The 20,494-nt window shown below is 38.2% G+C and overlaps 1 protein-coding gene across 4 annotated transcripts; it reads right to left on the bottom strand.

The window, feature by feature from the left end:
* Nucleotides 1-8,172: 8,172 nt before the first annotated feature.
* Nucleotides 8,173-18,641, bottom strand: LOC131307451 (uncharacterized). Of its 4 annotated transcripts, none has more exons than XM_058333945.1 (4): nucleotides 18,506-18,641; nucleotides 14,306-16,797; nucleotides 9,379-9,575; nucleotides 8,173-8,617 (listed from the first exon to the last, which is right to left on the bottom strand). In XM_058333945.1, the coding sequence occupies exons 2-4, from the start codon at nucleotides 16,721-16,723 to the stop codon at nucleotides 8,485-8,487; spliced, it is 2,748 nt and encodes a 915-aa protein (XP_058189928.1). In that variant the 5' UTR covers nucleotides 16,724-16,797; nucleotides 18,506-18,641; the 3' UTR covers nucleotides 8,173-8,484. The 4 variants fall into 4 exon arrangements, with proteins under 4 accessions (XP_058189928.1, XP_058189930.1, XP_058189932.1 ...); XM_058333947.1 differs by having other exon boundaries at nucleotides 18,412-18,541; XM_058333948.1 differs by lacking the exon at nucleotides 8,173-8,617 and adding an exon at nucleotides 8,734-8,877.
* Between the last annotated feature and the right edge of the window lie 1,853 nt (nucleotides 18,642-20,494).

Below are 20,494 nucleotides of genomic sequence, written 5' to 3'. Positions count from 1 at the left end.
TTGCCAGTAGGGTATGCTTCCAAAAAGCAGGAGAAATTTCAAAAAGAAATCTTCTGGAGGTTGAACTTGATTGAACGCCGCATGAGCCAGATAGACCAAGACTGCTGATTTATTAAAACAGACACTTATAGTATACACATCGATTAAATACCATAAGAGGAGATAGGCTTCTTTTTTGAAATAAAAGACATTATGGTAAGATACTTCAAACTGGGTGAGAAAGGGATAGACAGAATGGAAGGGTAGACCTTTTATGGGACCTTCATCAAGACCATACTTGAAAATACAGAGATGTTGAAGGTTTTGACACATTTGAACACATCTAGAAAGAAGGGTTAACTCTAAAATATGACACCGAAGGTGGACAGGAAGATTGACTGGGTGGAAACAAGAAATCATGGGAAAGCAACCAGGAACAAAGGAACGTGGTTTTGTTTTTGAAAACTGGTTGATTTCTTTTTTGAGCCTTGACAAAAAATCAAGAAGGACATTTGTTTTTCCTTTTATGTGAACAGCATCAAAACTCCAATTGGAAAACCAATTTGCCCATCTGAGTAACTGTGCTTTTGGGAGGTGCTTCTGTTTGAACTTGAGCATGCTGGGAAAACTCATCATATCAGTCTCAATTAGGAAATGATGACCGATTAGATGAAATTCAAACTTCTCAATGCTCCTTTTGATTGCCAGAATTTCTTTGTAGGTAGAGTGGTAATGAAGCTCTGCTGGAGAGAATGCACCACTCTTGTATCCACAAATTCTGCGCTTTTGATCTGTGTTTTCTTCCAAAAGAACTGCTCCCCAATATAGATCAGAGGCATCTGTCTGAAGGACTCTTTTTCCATCTGAAGGTATGGTTAATGGAGGAAGAGTTTTGGCTATGGCTTTGAGGTCTTTTACAGCTTTGGTACAAAGGGCTGACCAAGGAGGAGGGGTTTTCTTTAGTAGAGCTGAGAGAGGAGTTCGGTATTGGGCCAGGTTAGGAATAAAATCAGCCATATAGTTAACAATTCCAAGGAACTGTTGAACTTGTTTGATTGTGAGATTTTCATCTGAAAAATGATCAAGTTGGGAGGCTATATGAGGCTGGAGAGTATATTGACCTTTAGAGATATGCATCCCTAAAAAATCAATTTCTGGTTGAGCAAGAAACATTTTTTTCTCTGAGAGCATGATACCATGGGTTTGGACTAGGGAATGAAAAATTTGTAGTAGTACAACATGAGACTCAATATCAGGAGAAAAGAGTAGGATGTCATCAATATAGACAAGGGCTGAGGATAGAATTGGAGCAAATACCCGAATCATGGCCTTTTGAAATAAGGATGGAGCTGTTTTCAATCCAAAAGGCATGACTGACCACTGGAAGTGGTGGTCTGGAATGCAAAAACCAGTTTTGGGACGATCATCTGGATGGATGCCCAGCTGCCAAAAACCTGCTTTCAAGTCAAACTTGGAGAAAATTTGAGCTTTAGGCAAGTTTGCAAAAAGAACACTTCTTCGAGGAAGAGGGAATTTGCTATCCTGCAAAAAATGATTAAGAGGCTGGTAGTTGATAACCAAGCGAAGCTTTCTTCTTATCTATTATGTTCTTTTGTTCACATAAAATGCTTCACATGCCCACTGAGAGGTTGTGGGCTCAATCAAACCTTCTGATTGAAGTTACTGGAGTTCTTGAAGAGCAAGCTGGTAGTGATCTGGGTTCATTCCATGATGGGTTGCTTTGGTGGGATTAATGTCTTCATTTTTCTTAAAGGTAAGAGAAATGAAGAAATCTGGATTTTCCCAAAGTGGGTTGGAGCATTTGGAGAGGAACTGAGAATGGGATTCAGCACAAGAGGTTTGGATTATGGCTTTCTTGATGGTGGAGAAAGTTTCTATGGAAAAGAGATTTGGCTGGGTGGTCCAGGGTAACAAGTAGTTTTTGTATTTCAAACCTTTTTTGAGCCAGGAAACTTTGCTGAGATTTTGGAGAATATCAAAGCCTAACAATAAATCTTTTCTTGGGAGATCAGAACCATAGACTTGGTGTTTTATGGTGTATCCTGGGAAAGGTTGGATGGTAATAGGCTTGCTGATCAAAGTGATGACAAAAGTTTCTCCATTGGCTGCTGTAAAGGGTTTGAAACATGACTGCCAGTAGGATCTGGGGAGGATTGTTGGGTTGAGAATGGAGGCTGCTGCACCAGTATCAAAGAAAGCGATGACTGGTATGGGTTTCTCATATTTTCCAAGCAAGATTTTGACCTTGGCTAAAGGTTGAGCCAGCATGATGTTGGAGAACCCAATTGTTTGGACTTCATAGGGGAATGAGTCAGAATCATCAGAAGAGCCATCTGATTCTGATGAATCATCTGAATCATCAAAAGTGAATGCAAGGACTGCTTCATCTGTTGCTTCATTGTCGATAGAAAACAGAGATTCGATATCAGCATCTTCAAGATCATCATTAATGAGAGCCAAAGAGTTCACCATTTTGTCTCTTGCTGTCTTATTTGGACACTGTTTTGCATAGTGCCATTTCTTTCCGCATATGTAGCAGCGATCAGACTTTCGCTGCCCTCTGAACTTTTTCTTCTTGAAAAATTTCCATTTTTTCCGGCGTGAGATCCTGCCAGATTTTGAAAACTTTGAAAACTTGCCAGGAGATTGGAACTTCCATTTCTGAAAGTGTTTAAACTTCCGGTATGAAGGACGGCAAGTGCACTTTTGTCTGAAGTAACCTTGTTGTCTCATTTCCCAATGGTTCAGGAAGGGAATTGAGAAAGGCTTGCTTGAGATTGACATCATCCATGCCGTTGAGAAGATAAAATCTCTGAGACATACGGTCATAGTGAATCTCGAGATCTTTCCTTTTGAATGAACAGCACTTCATGCTGAGATATTCCTCTTGAACAAACTCTTTTGTATTGTTGTGGTCCCCAAGAAACTCAGTATGCAGAACTTAGATAAATTGATCAAGGGTTGGCAATTGTTTAAGTTGTAGCTGTCGGTATTCACCAAGAGTTAAGTACCATTGACGGAGACGGCCAAGGAATTTCGCTGTACACTTAATAATGACGATACTTAGTGTAGCGTTGGGAGAGAGCATAGCAGCAGTACACAAAGCATGAATCTCATAAAGTTTATCCAACCATTTTGATGGGGGAATGTTATCAAAGGAGAAACCTTGGGTATGGATATTGGAATGTGAGAAGGAATCAAAGGTTGGGATTTCTGGAGGTGGAGGTGTGTCAAACTCAGGACCTTCTTCAATAATAGGATCATCAACATGTTCTTCTGGAGTATTTTCTGGATTCATCATGAAAACATGAGGAATGGGCATCGAGTTAATGGATTCAGTATCCGATTCAGACTCAATGGTTGGTTCAGGAGATGGGGCTTCTGGTATAGTGGCTAAGGTATGTAGGAGAGTGGAGATTGAATTTTTGGAAGGGTTAGAAGTTGGCTGAACTATTAACTGGGGTGACTTTGAGTTTGGGTCAGATGGTTTGGAAGAAGTAGAGGTAGTTGGAGTAGATGTAGATGGAGGAGACAGAATTGTTGGAGACTGGACAGGTTTTATTTGGGGCTTTGGGAAAGGGAGTTTTGGTGAAGATGGTCTTTTTGGTGGAGGAAGAAAAGCTGATGAGTTCCCAAAGATATTGGACTTACCAAATCCTGAAGTAGGATTTATAGGTAAGGGTTAAGACATTTGAGAATACCCAGAAAAACATTCTTGGGAGTAAGAAGGGAACATGTCAAATGGGCTTTTTTGCTGAGAATACTGCTGAGCTTGAAGTGAGTGAAGCTGGTTTTTGAGGTGCTTCATTTCAGCATCCTTTTGAGAAAAAGCTGCTGAAAATGCTTGGTTGGCATACGCCATCTGGAGAAGTTCCTGGTGAACATTTTGAATTTTCTGCTGCAAATCTCTGATAAGAAGTTCCAAAGTTGATAACTTCTTATGGACAACATTCTCCAAATTTTGCTGGGAGTTAGCAATTCTCTGAAGAATTTTGTTCTGAGCCAGAGAATTTGCTGACTGCCAATTTATGGCTGCTTCTGCTGCTGAAACTGCTTTGGTACTACCATCAGGGAGAATGGTAGTAGAATCTGGAATTTTATGCCGATGGGTCGTCCTTTCTTGGGAATTATGAAATTCCAAAGGAGGAAAATCTACTTAAGTCCAGGAAGAAGATGAGGTGAACATAAAACATCCACTCGGTTGACTCAACGAGCCATCATCAGATGGGGGTTGAGGAGGAGGTGGAGATTTACAAGGAGTGGGAGGTGATGAAGGACATATGGAACATGGACATGGATCTTCAAAGTCCTCGTCATCTTCTAGGAGACTGTCTTCTAGACACTCATCACAGTCACAGGCATCAAAATAATAATGACCTGTTTTTGGATTTTTAAAATAGAAGACTGGAAGGCCACTGGGATCAAAATATTTAATTGGAGGGCCAGGTCTAGAACCATCCACAAACATGTTAATTCTTGAGGAAAAAATGACAGGATGGGTGGAGGCTGAGGCAGAGGATTCTTTTGGAAAAGAAATCTCCACTGTACCATCAGGTTTTGAAATGAAAGTTGGATTGGATGATTGGATAGGTATGGGCTTGTTTTGATTTTTCTCATAAGCTATAACCCAAGATTCTGGGAGAAGCTTGAGAAGCTCAGGACGGGAAATTTGTCGTGGAACATGGACACAGGAAGCTTGGTGAGGTGCGTTAACAGTGAGGAAAAGGGCTTCATCTATGGAGGAAGGAAAGGACATGTCAAAGGCATGGTTTTGAAGATGATAGGCCATTTGGTAGTGAAGGGTTGCTGCATATGTGGTGAAAATTTAGGAGGCACCACCAATTTGAACTTGGACCTTCAAGGCGGATAGCAGATGAGGATCTGCTAATGGCATGTTGAAATTGGGGTAAAAGGTAAAAATCACAGTTCCAGCATTTAAAGTGGTTTGGACTGTAGCGATACATGCGTGCTGGTACTGTAGAAACCTGGTATCGACCAGAGCAAGTCTAGAAGTAACAGGCAAACCTTTCCTGCCATGAAAAGTAACAGCAAGTCGGATTGCACCAAAGTGAAGATGGGTAAATCCTTATTGTTGCCAAAGGCGAGGCAAATCAACTGGGATTTCTAAAGGTAAGAGTTGTTCAGCTTCTGTAGCTGCTATGAAGCATTGATCAAATTTAGAAGCTTGAACATATATTCTTTTACGAACGATGGGCGTTTTGTGGAGAAAAGTTGGGTGACGGTCTTTTTTACAAAAGTTTGTGGTTTGACAAAAGCATTATAGGGATTTAGGAAAGGGAGATCAGTAAGGGGAACCTTACTATCATCAGGAAGGTATTCAAACTCATACAAATATTCAAGATTAGAAGAAGAAGATGAGGATGAGGAATTTCTACTGGTGGATGAACATGAAGGAACTAAAGATGACGTAGCAGAGGAGTGGGTGGTAAACAGATGATTCATTTTAAGTAGAAATCTGGGTTCTCCTTTTCCTTAGTACAGCAAACCTTTTTCTTTTCCAACGTAAAAGCCTTCAACTAATTTTGATTAATAAAATTCTGTATACTAGGGTAGATAAACCGAGACAAACTGCTCAATAGCCAAAAGTCTCAAGGTACTTTAACCCACTGATATAAAATTCTTTTAACCAAAATAGTTGGTGAAGTTTCTGATGTGGAGGATCCTTAAAAGGCAGCCACAGAGCATACGCTTCAATTTTTTCTTTAGAAAAGATTTGAAGTAGTTTTAGAAAAGAAGTTCCCAGAAGAGGGTTTAAGCTAGAATGGAAGACATGGCTCTGATACCAAATTTACAGACACGAAGTGAGTACAAACACTAAGGAGGTTAGGATCGTAGAGAGAACACAACAAGGATTTATAAGAACACAAGAGACTGGAATATTATTGCAAACACTGACTGGCTTTCTAACTTGATTATTACAGAGGTGATGCTCTCCTTTTATAAGCGTAAGGAGGCAACAATAGTACAACCATTTACATCATTCATGACATCAGGGAATAGTACTATATATAATTGGTGCCAGACGTAATGGCAGACAAAACTATTACAGCATAGACTTTTAGCCTAGTCTATTACTTTTGAACAAACCTATTCGTACTAGCATTACACCAACAGTACTTACTAATAATTTACAACAACAGTACTCAATAGTAAATACTAATAATTTAATTTAACTTAAAGGACGTGTTATAAACTTCTGTAGTTAGTAATGCATGCCTTAATTTTGTATGATCTTACAGTGGTTGACTAAAAAAAATGAACTTTCACCATTATAATTAATAGGTGCCCCCACTAGATTATATTTTTGGATCCGTCCCTGTTTTAAAGTGTAATGATGATGTTTTTATAAAAAGTTAGATTTACGAAATGAAACACTTAAAAAGAGAGGGACGAAGGAAGTGCGATTTTTGGTATGGTTTCTTTTCATATGTATGCCATTATCATATGGCATTCTTTTTTCATGATGAGATATACACCAAATGCTCATGCGAATGAAACCCGTGATGGAATTCACAGATGCCAACAATCTAGGAAGCTAAAACCCAATTAAGAAAATGAAAAATGCTACGGACAAATGAAATGTCTAGCTTGTAAGTTCTTCCTCAATTAGTTAAAGAATGAAATTGGCTGATATTCTGATGATTTTCGTGCTCTTCGTACGGTTAAACGATCTCATGGTAGCCTGCTCCAGTTTCCTTACGAAACTTTCGTTATTGGGTTAGCCATACACTTCGCATGTTTCTAGCGATTCACATGACATCATCAACTGATACAAGTCTTGGATAAGAATCTACAACGCACTAGAACGCCCTTGTTGATGATCCTGTTTACTGGGACAGCATCTAGGGCTCCTTGAATAATGTGATATCTCACACCGATTATCTAATAAATCGCTTAATGAAAGTAGATTATCTTTCCATTCATTTCAAAACGTCCATGATCTCTTCCTGAACCAAACTGCGCACAAATTCTCGATTATGACAGAGATGTGTTTTGAAATTGTTTGATGTATGCAGAGCCCATGTGATTAGAAGGTTACAAAAACACATGTTCTAACTGTGTTCGTAGTATTACTTTGAGAAAATGAGAAGAAATAAACCAAAAGGCAAGCATGTGTTTTACTCACTTTCTTCTTCTTCTCGCTAGGCGTATGAAAACTATTTGGTGGTTAAGTAGCACATGTTATTTGATGAAATTGTCACCTTTGTTTTTAGCTTTTCTCTTATCATTATGCCATTATCACTTCTTTTTCTTCTTTTTCTTTTTTGAGGTCCTAACTTAGAGAAGTTTCTCCTTAAAGGGAATAAAGGTAGAGAGAGGGAGAAAGAAAAGAGAGAGTTACACATCTATCTATCTATCAATATCCTATATGAATGTGTTTAGGCCTACCAATCCTCCAAACCTCCATCCCTAATTTTCTAGAATTTTGATTTTTTTTAATTTGTTTAAATTGAGAGAGAGAAAGAACGTGGGTAGGGGGAGAGATTTTAGGAGAATTGAGGAAAAATAATTCAATGCTTCAGTGATTTTTTTATGTGGTGGCCCAACTTATCTCTCCACCGCACGTTTGTGGTTCTCACTACAAAGTGTCGAGCCCACACAAATTGTATTTTTGTCCCGTGCATCGAACAGACACAATGCTAGATGATAAAAGAGATAGTTTGATATTTTTTCCTTTTTCCGGTCCCGTGTTCGATGCAAGCTAGCATTGGTCTCACATTATGCACCGAAAGACGTGAAAAATAAATTTGGGGTACCACATAACGGTGGTTCCGTGCATCGAACGGAAACGCTAGTGAGTTGCTTAAGTACAAGGAGATGTGAACTATGGGTTTTTCATTGCATTACAACGCGTAATCAAGTTCGTGGTTTAATTAGGAGAAGATGAGAACCATGGCTAATGAGGTAAAAGAGGTTAATGGTCATGTCGGCCATTCGGGTAAGTAATTTTAATTTATAATTATGCAGGAAAGAGACAATTTATATGTTTCTCTTTTCTAATGAGGTAAAAGGATAATAATTACTCTTCAATGATTGCTCATTTTGTAACTAATTATGCTTCTCTGGGCCAAATGATGCTTCTTCATACATAATCACAATCAACTCTATGTAATCTTGTACAAATTCACCACAAGGAACCACCACCTTGAATACTTGAGAGAGCACATTCCCAATAGTAAAGAAATGAGAAAATCGTTCTGAAATTCTATTTCATATTTCATTATACACACCTCACTCTTTTCCCGGGGCAAAACTACCAACTTGTACCTAGCCATGTCAAAAGGAAGCAACTGAGAATTTCTTCAAACAGGCAATGCCGTCACTCTTCTATGCAGATTCTGTTCACAAAATGTTCATAGCGCACTAAAGTCCAGAGGTGCTAATGAACTTTTTAGATCATTAATTACAAACCTAGAGAGTGATAGATATGGGAACTTAAACCAAAACATAAGTGCACCCGGCTCAAACTGTATGTTGGTCTAACAGACTGCTATTACTGCGCAGAAATTTCCAGTACTTATTTAGCTTGCGATCTTCAGGCTCCACACGGTCCCACTTCCCCGTGCAAAATATTGCATATGCATCAGCTGCATACCTGGAAAGACGAGTTGCCAAATGTACTTATTATAACAAGTTATCTACTTAGTTTTCTAATAACCACTAAAGTAAATAAATACTCCTTACTCCTACATGAAATGGAAACGGCTTAATCTCACTTTTTGTCCCCAAGATTTAATTTGGCACATTTGGTTACCCAATATTGTAAATTGTCTTTACGTAGTCCCCAAGCCCGACTCTGTCCATTCCTTCGGGTCATTTTTGGAGACTTTGCACATAAGCCATACGCAGGGTAAACTTCGAAGTAAAGCAAAACTAAGTATGAGATTTAAACATCATCAACAGTAACTTATTCATTATTATCAAGCACATTATAATACTGATCAATGCACCTAAACAAATAAATTCTACTTAAGGCACATAAATAGAAATGGGTGCAGGTTAACTGTTGTGGGTTGTGCTCAGTAAACGAGTTGTCCTAAATGCACCAGCAGTCGCAGACATTTTACTTGCAAGAAAAGAAGAAAAAGTCTAAATGGTACACACCCTACTTAACGGAAGAATTCCATATCTTTATGTGGATGAATGTCCTGACTTATTGTGATGAATTTTACGACTCATCATGATTCTTGCTATGAAGGGCTGTACCGCAAGAAAAGTCTTTGTCACACCCATGTGTGGTTGACTTCATATTTTAGGAATGAAACTCTTTATTTCTATATTTTAATGACATTTTGTGGTAATAAAAAGCTTCTGCTGTGATGTTATGTTGCCAACATAAAAACATTGCCAACTTACTTGCCAACACCATGCAACTGAGTTGCATGAGTCCAGCTTTCTCCCAAATATTCCCGAGATAAGCGTTGAATCATTAGTGCCCTCTTATTGTACAAACCTAGACTTTTTATCACGCTTGCTATCTGCTCCGTGGTGACCTCTGTAGCAGTTTTTGCATTTGGACACAAACTGAATAGATCTGGCAAAACTCTTCCAGCCTGTGAGCAATCACATTCATCTATTACTGAGCTGGTTAAATTCATTCAATGCAAACAATAGTACATTCTCTGAACATCTAACAAACGTATATCTATCAACCAATTAAAGGATCAGCTCCACACGGGTAGCCAACACAAAGTAAAGCCCATTTATGAATTAATGTCTAGATATGTTCACAAAAAGTTGGACCAAAAACATATAAAACTCACTTTTCGCATATCACAACTCAAGATTTTTGGGGTTAGTGATAATTTAGACAGAGAAAAACCTAAATATAAACAAAGACATTTGCCTTTCAAAAAAATAAAAAATAAAAAATAAAAAACATAGACATTCAAAAAAAAGTCTACAACCACACTTTTACACACATACTCACATTAACTCACACACACTACACCTCCAGTGTCTGCGGGCCCACAGATGAATGCGAGTGTTCATGTAAAGTTTGTGCAAGTGTGTGTGGTGGTTGAAGAGTTGCAAAGACAATAAGAGTATTGTTAAACATCAGAACGAGAAGTTAAAACCTAGCCTTTTAACATCTTTAGAGATAAAAAAACAACCTATCAAACATTTATTGCTCAATGGCTGTACGTCCCTCTTACCTCACCTTATTGCATTTGAATTCACCATCTATATACTTAATACTATCACGTGAAACAATTCTCCAATAGCATTTCTTTTGCATGTCTGAAGACAATTATACATAAAAACACTTGATGCACCAAAAACAAGGCAATCATACACTCGTGCCAATTAAGTACTACTAAATTCAATTAGTTATCTAAAACAAGTAGAGAGGCATGGAAAGGATCAACGAACAAGTAACATGCAGTTGAAATGCACGAGATGTTAAGAAAATGTTCTTAGGTTCCCTTTGGTTGTCTTAGATACTTTTTTATTTTGTGGGGGTTGGCTGTTCGATTGCAGTAGTGGGAGTTTATTAAACTTTAAAGCCATTTTCACTACCTCACAAATGGCAGTTTCTATTGGTTCATTTTTGTTTCTCCCCAAATCACACCAAAATGGTGAGATCTGATGAGAATCCTCAATCCTTTCTCACAATAACTTGTACTCTGACTCTCATAGTATTTTAGAACATCAACTCTCTAGTGACTCTAAAACCACACTCCCTTTGTCCACTAATGTTAGTCCAATATTCCACTTTGATATGTCCCGAAATACTAGTCCTCTTTGATAAGTCAAAGAAAAAAGCATTTAGATCTCCCAATCCAACCTTCATAAATAATTAGAAGTAGTTTTAGAAGTGAAATTAGGAGGCCATGTTGGAAATCAAATCCAACTTTAATGCTTGTCCCCTATAAAGTTGGATTCCTGAAAGGTACAAATAATGACGGAGGGAGGGCAATTGTATGGCCAACATACTCTCGCTGTATGACCACACTCCAATATCAAGAAGTCATGTCTCATCAAGTACAACACACCGATTTCCTATGGGGCTGAGTGTCCTATATAGTAATAATCAGCTGGAAAGTATCACATCATGTCTCATGAATTGTTTAGCCTAATAAGAATCACAACAAAAAAGGAACCATTAACAGATCTCTTGATGCATTGAGCAACCACCTTGGAAACCTAGTAATCACCATCACTGCAACCTTCTACATCATGACATTTACGCCTAGCACAATGTGTCCATGAGTCCATGGATATACTCAAATTCAAGACAATTGAGGATATGAGGTGGAACACAAATGGTTTTTTGGTTCATATACATGTTGAGTTTCACTATATATATATACGGGGCGGTTCCGGGGACCCTTAAAAAAACCCTCCAAATCTTAATCTCATAGTTCCCGATCAAATTTTGATGATCCGAGACGCTCAATCTGTTCAGAACGTGATTTTAAGGGTGCCCACGAGAAACAGGCAAAAAAACTAACTGGGAAGGGCTTGATTTGAGCAGTTTTTTATTGAACCGTTCAATAAAGTTCAATAAAAAACTGTTCGGATGAAGCCCTTCCCGGTCATTTTTTTTGCTGATTTCTCACGGGCACCCTTAAAATCACGTTTTGATTACATTGAGCGGCTCGGATGATCAAAATTCGATCGGGAGCTTGGGGGGGTTTTTTTAAGTGTCCTTGGAACCGCCCCGATATATATATATTGTGATTGTTGTGAGCATACATGTTGTTCTTGGTTCCAGGAAAGTTTTAGCTACACACAAACCTTTCCAGGATTGTTTCACCTTCTCTTAGGAGAGCGCTTTATGCGTGACTCGATCCATATAAGTTTTCTCTAACACTCCTAATTTTGTGCTTACATAGTTATCTCAATATTTATTGTTGTGTTGTTGTCTCGTGGTATCATAGTTTATAGAAATTCTAAAAAATATTTCCAACAAGTGATGGCTTCAGAAAATATCTTTACCGTGGGGGATTGTATGATGGTATTATTATATCAATGAAGAAACAGCACACTAATAAATGATACAAACTTCAATACATTTTCTGATTATTTCAATGAGTAAGTCCAGTCCCCTTGGGGACAAGACCTTCTAAATTAACTTCTTGCTAACTTCAATTACTTATCCGATCAAACAAAGACTTCAATTATTTAATGTGATCAATAAGAAAACTATGCATTTGTTGATGTGTTAGGAACTAAGAAGCACGGATACGAATACGGGACACGGACACAACATGGATACGTGGATATGTGATTTTTCCAAAACCTAGGATATGGACACGTCGGGGGATACGCTAAATACATAGATTAATAATGATTTATATATATGTACATACAAAAATTCATATATTACATAAGGATATTATTTTTTCCACATTAAAGAGAAAAAAATTCAATGAAAAAATGAGAATAGCAAAAAAAAAAAATTAATAACATAGATTATTACTTTCGTATTTCCTAATTTTATCTAGAATATTTTATACTTTTCGTCCTTAAGTTATTTAATATTAGGCTTTAATTTGGTTCATATTTCAAATACTACATTTTTTTTAACCTAGTTTTAGGATTTTAAAATCACATTAAAACCCAAAACGTGTCCCCAAGCCAGTCAGATACGTGTCAGAGCGTGTCCGAAACATGTCCGACTTAGAAACAACAATTAAATATTTGGACATATTAGCGGCAAAGCAGCAAATATAACAGCATTGTTGGGATTTTGGGAGCCCACGTCATGCAACAAATGCGCACGCTAAAAACCAAAGCACACAGAGAAGAGAATAAATAGTACAAGGAGAATTTACGTGGTTCGGCCGCTTTGCCTACATCGATGGCCCAATGAGAGTTCCACTATATTGAAAGAGACAATGCGAGAAAGGAATACTCAACCATGAGCCCTTGCTCAATTGTATCTTTTTCTCTCCCTTACATTCTCTCAGTATTGTGCTCTACTCTCTCTGATGATGTCTGATCTGTGAGAGCCCTTGGCTATACCTTAAGAACCAAAGGCCCTTGCGTTTCATAAATGAAGAAGCAATGCGATGTTGATGGCTGAAGAAAAAAAGTTCATTCAGAAGACTAGGAGCCGCCTACATCTTCTTCACCTCTTTTTGCAAACACAAACTGGGAAGCATTATTTTGCTACCAAGGGCTGCCCACATATTAACTGCGCAGCCTATCCAACAAGTATACCAATTCATACTTACTTCCAATAAACACAGATAATGCTTTAAATCTCCTACAAAGTGTATGTCCCCTCAAAACTGATCGACCAAAAACATACCATTGTGTAATCACTCAAACAACTAGAGCATCAACCTGAAGAGAAGTAAAGCTTGATAAACACTTGAAAATATCAATGTACCTGTGAAGATTTTTTGGTCCAGAGATAATAAGATAATATTTTGCACAATTTGGAGGGAAGCATTAGAGTCAAAGGGTTTTCGGATAAGTAGGAGTAAAACTGAGCATATGGTATCCAAGTTTAGTGGTACCAGTAGTGCGCATGAAGAAAGAGTGATGATCCAAGACCAGGAGATACCAAAGAGTGATCATTTTAGGTATTTAGGCTCAATTATTAGTAGAGATGGAGAGATTGCTGATGATGTGACCCATAAGATCCAAGTGGGATGGCTCAAGTGGAGAAGCGCTACTGATGTACTAGGTGACAGGAGGTTACCCACAAAATTGAAGGGAAAATTCTATGGAACTGCCATAAGACCAGCGATGCTTTATGAGACAAAATGTTGGCCTATTAAGAAACAACATGTGAGCAAGATGAGTGTAGCAGAAATGAGAATGTTGAGGTGGATGTGTGGTAAGACTAGACGAGACAAGATTAGAAATGAAATAGTTCGTGAGATGATAGGTGTAGCACCTACAGAGTAGAAGTTGAGGGAAAATAGGCTAAGGTGGTTTGGGCATATCTACCGTAGACCAGAAGATGCAGTAGTTAAAGAGCAGATAGGATAGCTCTAGGTAGCAATGTTACGGGGAGGGGTAGACCTAAATGGACATTAGATGCTGTAGTGCGCAAAGATATGAGTACAATGGGTCTATGTGAACAAGTGGCCCTTGACAGAGCTCAATGGAGGAAACGGATTCATGTAGCCGACCCCAAGTGATTGGGACGTAAGGCTCGGTTTGGTTTGGTTTGGTATATTAGCTATTCATTTTCATTTGACCGAAATGGTAAACCAGTTTGACGAGGTAACTATAGGCCCATACACATAGGTTGCAAAGATACCAATACTCAATATTTGACTACAGAGAGTGAAGAAAGCCAAAGAAAATGAATAGACCATACCTGCAGACCAGTTGTTTTATTAAGAAGCATACATATCACCAATACCCTCCAAGGATCGTAAGCATGATTCTCTTGTAGGAGAATGAAAGGGGAGCGGGGAGGCTTCCATGTGTTATCAGGAGTTCTTCTTTTGTAAGCTTCATCTCGCATCTGGGCAGCATTTAATACGGGTTTAACCAATGCTGCTCTTCGGGCCTTCTTGGGCAGTACTGCACATTCACTTTTACCTCCCGACCAATAAGAAAAAGCATTCTCTGCCTCTGTGGATACATTGGTGGGCCCATTCTTCATGCTTTTTTTAGGCAACTTGATTTTCAGATGCTTCTCCTCACTTGGCATAACTTGTTTACTCATTGAAGGATTGAAGTAACGCGAAACCACCCGAACATTAGGACTAGCTTTCTTCAGACCTTCCCTCATTGGAGGATTAAAGTAACCTGAAACCACCCGAACTTTAGAATTTTCTTTCTTCAGACCTCTCTCTTTTTTACTTCTGTTGTTGAACAAGACGGGTTCACAGACTGCCCTGTCATGTTTCTCTTTCCCCTCGCCTATTTTTTCATAAACACGCTGTGAAAAGAAAGCTTCGTTTGCAACCCCATTTTCTCCACTCTGATCACCTTTATTGGTGGAAATGAATGGATATTTCTTCCTGAAATGCCTCTTTACTCTAACTGCAACCTTATCACCACAAGGACGGAAAACCTGTGTCTTCAAAAAGTTAGTGTCTTGCCCATTTGACTGGCTGCCGCCATTGTATTCAAATTGTGCAAGCACATCCTCAAGCCGAGGCCTATTGACTGCAGCACCATCACCATCAAATACTGAATTTGAAGTATCAGTATCGCCCTTCTCCACCACATTAATCTTTTTTGTTACTCCCTTAGGGGGACAAGTAAAAACAGTATGGGAATTCAGGTCCTTAGAGCAAGCATCATTGTCCATTCCCATCTTCTTGTCATCATGGTCTAACAAAGGCATAGTCTCACTGGAATCATTTTGGTTGCCGTTGACTTCCATTTTCTTAGAAGAAACGTATTTTGTCTTATTTTCCCTATCAGTGCATCCACTCTCTTGCTCATTTGAAGCCTTTGTATGATGTTTGTGCACATCTCTCTTCTCTCTCCTCTTGCTGCTACCACTACTCGCATAGATCTCCATTGGGGACACAGCCTCACTGGCCAGTTTGCCAAATGATTCTGAATTAATCATAGAATTCATTAAGGAGAAAACAGGCTCATCTGTGCCTTCCCTTTCTTTAACAAGCACATTAACGTGGGGAGGAGTTGAATCGCCTTCTTTTCCGATGTCCTCATCACCTGTCGCGGTCCTCTTTTTCGATGCTCTTCGGGCCTTTTTGGGCAGTACTGCGCATTCACTCTTACCTCCCGACGAATCAGAAAGTGCATTCTCTACCTCTGTTGATACATTGGTGGGCCCATTCTTCATCAATATTTTAGGCAACTTGATTTTCAGATGCTTCTCCTCACTTGGCACAACTCGTTTCCTCATTGGAGGATTGAAGTAACCCGAAACCACCTGAACATCAGGACATGCTTTCTTCAGACCTTCCCTCATTGAAGGATTGAAGTAACGTGAAACCACCTGAACTTTCGAATTTTCTTTCTTCAGACCTTTCTCTTTTTTCCTTCTGTTGTTGAACAAGACAGGTTCACAGACATCCCTGTCATGTTTCTCTTTCCCTTCACCCATTTTTTCATAAACACGCTGTGAAAAGAAAGCCTCGTTTGCAGCCCCATTTTTTCCGCTCTGATCACCCTTGCTGTTGGAAATGAATGGATATTTCTTCCTGAAATGCCTCTTTTCTCTAACTGCAACCTCATCACCACAAGGACGGAGAACCGGAGTCTTCAAAAAGTTTGTGACCTGCCCATTTGGCTGGCGGCCACCATTGTACACAAATTGTGCAAGCACATCCTCAAGCCTAGGCCTATTGACTGCAACACCATCACCATCAACTGCCGGATTAAAATTATTAGTATCGCCCTCCTCCACCACATTAATCTTTTTTGTTACTCCCTTTGGGGGACAAGGAAAAACAGTATCGGAATTCACATCCTTAGAGCAAGCATCATTGTCCATTCCCCTCTTCTGGTCACCATGGTCTAAAGAAGGCATGGTCTCATTGGCAACATTTTTGTTGCCGTTGACTTCCATATTATTAGAAGAAACATATTTCATCTTCTTGTTCTTTTCCTCATCAGTGCATCCCCTCTCTTGCTCATTTGAAGCCTTAGTATAATGTTTGTGCACATTTCTCTTCTTTCTCCACTGGTCGCTACCACTACTCGCATAGATCTCCATTGGCGACACAGCCTCACTGCCACAGGTGTTGGTAGATACCGTAAATGATTCTGAATTCATCATCGAATTCATTGAGACAACATGCTCATCCATGCCTTTCCCTTCTTTAACAACCACATTAACGCGGGGAGGGGTTGAATTGCCTTCTTTTTTGATGTCCTAATTACCTGTCAGGCCCCAAAACATGCAGTTACAATTATAAGCATTTTATGCCAGAGAATCCATAACAAAAAACTAAATCTGCTCACCGAATGTCCACCTATAAAATTACTAAAAAGAGGAGGTTCCAAGGCACAAAATTTAGAGCTCCACAGAGTTAATAAATTTAAAGTGCCCTGAGGGCATCCTGAATAGAAGTCAATATTGATTTCCAATCATCTATGAGTTTAGTCTCATTTACAATCCAAATCTACATAAGTCTCCTGACCTGCAACCTCCCATTACAAATCAAAAAAGGGAAACTACATCTCAGAGGAAAGAGGGGCAAAATACTACACATTTGATGGGACACATTTTCGGAATTACCAAGTCATGGACAGTGTTCTAAAAGTTGGCTGCCTAGGCCGACTAGTCCACACCTACAAATTTTGATGGTGTCGCTCGAAAAGGAAAGCATAGTTTATGAAAATGTCGGATGCAAACAAGATTAAGGGGCAAAGTAATTAACTGGTTATTAAAATACAAAGTTCTAGTAGAAAACTTGTCTTTGATGTGCGTTTCCAGTAAATCGCCTTGATCCTAACTTCTTTTTTTCCTCAGCAAAGAAAAATGTTTTTCTGTTAAAAAAAGGAAAAAGAAAATTGTTTTTTATCCCTCCCTTCTCCCATTGATCTTAACTTTCTTGATAGTTGTAAGAGTTATGCCAACTGTGTGTCCATCAATCTAGTGCATCAAGTTGCCTCTCTTGTCATTGGAAATGAAAGAAGTCAAATTTAAAGCAGAACTATGGTTTACTAAAAGAAGTGGAATCCTCAAATCCTATTGCTCCAACCACTTAAAAAACATTTTAGCTCTGTATCGAGATTCACTGCCTTTTGCAAAGCAATCCAACTCTTTCTCCATGATTCTCAATTGTACATTGGGGCTTGTTTTGGTTGTTTACTTCGACCAAAACTCGATCACGTCATCTGTATACTTTTAATCACGCAAGTATTGAACGACCTTGTGACGGCCATATTTCACTTGTGGTTAGCTAACCAAAAATAAGAGCATACAAAAGCAGCAAATAATACAATACCACGTTAATGTTAGACTTTTGACTTGGTAGTGTAGAAGATATCATGGTATACAGCTGTGTTTTTGAAAAAACTAACGCCTGCTGCACAGGAGACAAAGAAACTCATATAGACCGGGGAGATGTGGAACATTACTTCAAGTCAATATCAGGGACATGATTTCCAAAGGGTATCATCATATTAGAGTAAACAAAAACTTAACTGTAAACATAAAATTCAGGAAAGACAATTACTTTACGGAATATGTTTCCTTGTCCACTTACCAACAGAAAAATATTATGACTTTTTTACAGTAATTTTCCGAAACAAAATACACAAGCATCTTTATTAGGTTAGTTTCTGAGTTCCAAGTACTCCATTTTTTTTATTGTCATGAACTATCTACAGCTTCCGAAAGTTCCAAACAAACTGTATAGCAACATGTTCGCCTAGCAATCATATATCGAACAAGTTTGCCAAACATGGAGCCGTACTCTTGGATTAATGTAAGAGTGCGCAGGAGAGGTAAAAAAAGATATGCATTTAGTTGGTCATTTAATCAAACACCTTGCCTACAACCAGACGGTTTGAACAACGAAGCAGTTAAGTGAAAGGAAATTGAGAGTCGATTGCAGTAGAGGAAGGGAGCAGATTTGATTACGTTTAATCAAACACCTTCCGCCTTATGCTTCAAGAGCCGAATAGTTGCATAGCGGTGACTGTGATGTAGCAGGGGGAAGCCGGCGTAGAGCTGATTGTTACGTCCGAGGTGCCGCGGCTTCGGTGGATTGTGCGACCAACAATATGATCCCCAGGAATGTCGCGTTTGGTGTACGAGTTATTCTCCGGCGCCGGCTTTACATTCTTGTGCTGGCGGCGTGAGAAAGCAGACGAAGCAGTTGAGGTGGCGTGGGCCGAATGATTCCTCCCTGTGGGTTTGCGTAGGTTACATAAGTTTTAAGGCTCTGGAACCTTAGGAAAAGGAAAGGAAAATAAAGTGGGAGGAAAATAGGAATGAAAATTTATTATTCATAAAATTTAAAATTATTATTTTCTTTTCATTTTTTCTTCCAATCAAATAATAGGAGGGAAATTTTTTTAATTTTCCTTTCTTTTCCTTTCATTTCCTTAAGTTCCAAACGGAGCCTAAGACTTTGTTTAGATAGTAGGCATTTTAGGGGAGAATGTTTGGTTTGTTGAGATTTATTTTTTAAATAAAAAAAGTTTTATAAATTTGCATATTTTTTCGTCTTTAGTAAAAAAATTTAATATTTTGACAAATTTTTTTACTTTTTGAATAGACGTATGCTATGTATATCTAAAAAATATAAAATAAGTAAAAAAATTTGACAAAAAATCACTAAAGACGAAAAAACACGGATGACGAAACAGTCAAAAGTTTTGGAGAGATTATTTATGAGAGGTGAACCAAACAAAGTGTTCCGGAATTCTAACATTTTTATTAGAGCTGCTCAGCGGATCAACCGAACTGCCAAAACCAACCAATCCGCCCAAACCGATCCGTCCGTCAACCAAACCGAGGTCTTTTTCCTTTAAACAAATTGAAGGAATACCCACTTTCTGAAACGTTTTGTAAAAATATGCCATCGCACTTTATAAATATGCGCTATGACCGTTACTGTAACAACTCCGATTTTTCGTAAATAAAAATCTCATTTAAATATTTGAAAATTCTTATTTTACGTTATAAATTTCTTTTTAATTTTAATAATCCGTCATAATTAGATTTGAGACTTATAAAATTATATCTTTTCGCACCAGACAATCTAGTCATTTTCTAAAGACAAGTATGCTTATAGAAGCACTTGTATATTTCCTAGTGAGTAAAATAAAATCTTTAAATTATATTTCTTGACTAGAAATCTAACTTGGCAAGTAGAATTTGTTTCTAACCAATTAGTTAGTAAAACCTAACTACCATTTCAACTTAGTTACATTCTCCTAACTCTAAATGAACCTTATGAACCTTTCCAACCCTACTTGAACCTTTTAAACCTAGGATAGTAATCATTATGCTTCCAAAAGTAGTATACTTTGACTTGCCATGCATGCAAGCCTAAGAATAATAGCCTTGAACCTAATTACCCTCCAAAGATCATTTTCCTAGATTTCCAAAGTACATATATATACATATATATCTATATTATAAAATAGAGCGATTTTTGTCTATACATATAAACTCAGCATCCTCTACAACCGTCTGATCAATATTTCATGTTAGTTGTAGCCGTCCGATCGAGAGGATACTTCCTAATCTAAACTCCCCTAACCTTATGACCGGTAAATCTTTTCAATTGATTGATTTTACGTTGTTTCCTTAACAAGATTTTCCTATTTAAATTTCCTACATCCAACTCAATAATTTCCTTTTAGATTGATTTTTCTACATTCAAAAAGGAAACAAACATTTTTTGATTCATACACTAAAAGGAAACATTCTTTGTTTTTTAAAGTCGATAATTGTTGTTTCTTTAAAACGGGGTAGCATTCACATACGTTTTCCTTCAACAATGAATCTACGTTTTCCTTAATAATCTAATTCATAAGCTTCTCTAAGAAGAGAAGAAATAAACTTCCTTTCTACCTTGATTGGAGAAAAAGAGAGGGTCATTACCTTTGCTTTGTCAGA

Source organism: Rhododendron vialii, chromosome 11a, assembly GCF_030253575.1.
Source record: "Rhododendron vialii isolate Sample 1 chromosome 11a, ASM3025357v1".
NCBI classification, from domain to species: domain Eukaryota; kingdom Viridiplantae; phylum Streptophyta; class Magnoliopsida; order Ericales; family Ericaceae; genus Rhododendron; species Rhododendron vialii.
The sequence above is the reverse complement of the archived record's forward strand: the minus strand, read 5'-3'. Positions and strand labels throughout refer to the sequence as shown.

Coding starts and splice junctions, on each gene's coding strand:
- LOC131307451 (XM_058333945.1), bottom strand. CDS start 16,723: ATGGATGAGCATGTTGTCTCAATGAATTCGATGATGAATTCAGAATCA. Junction 9,576..14,305: donor ATAAAACAACTGGTCTGCAG/GTATGGTCTATT, acceptor GATTGCTCACAG/GCTGGAAGAGTTTTGCCAGA. Junction 8,618..9,378: donor CAGTTGCATGGTGTTGGCAA/GTAAGTTGGCAA, acceptor TCGTCTTTCCAG/GTATGCAGCTGATGCATATG.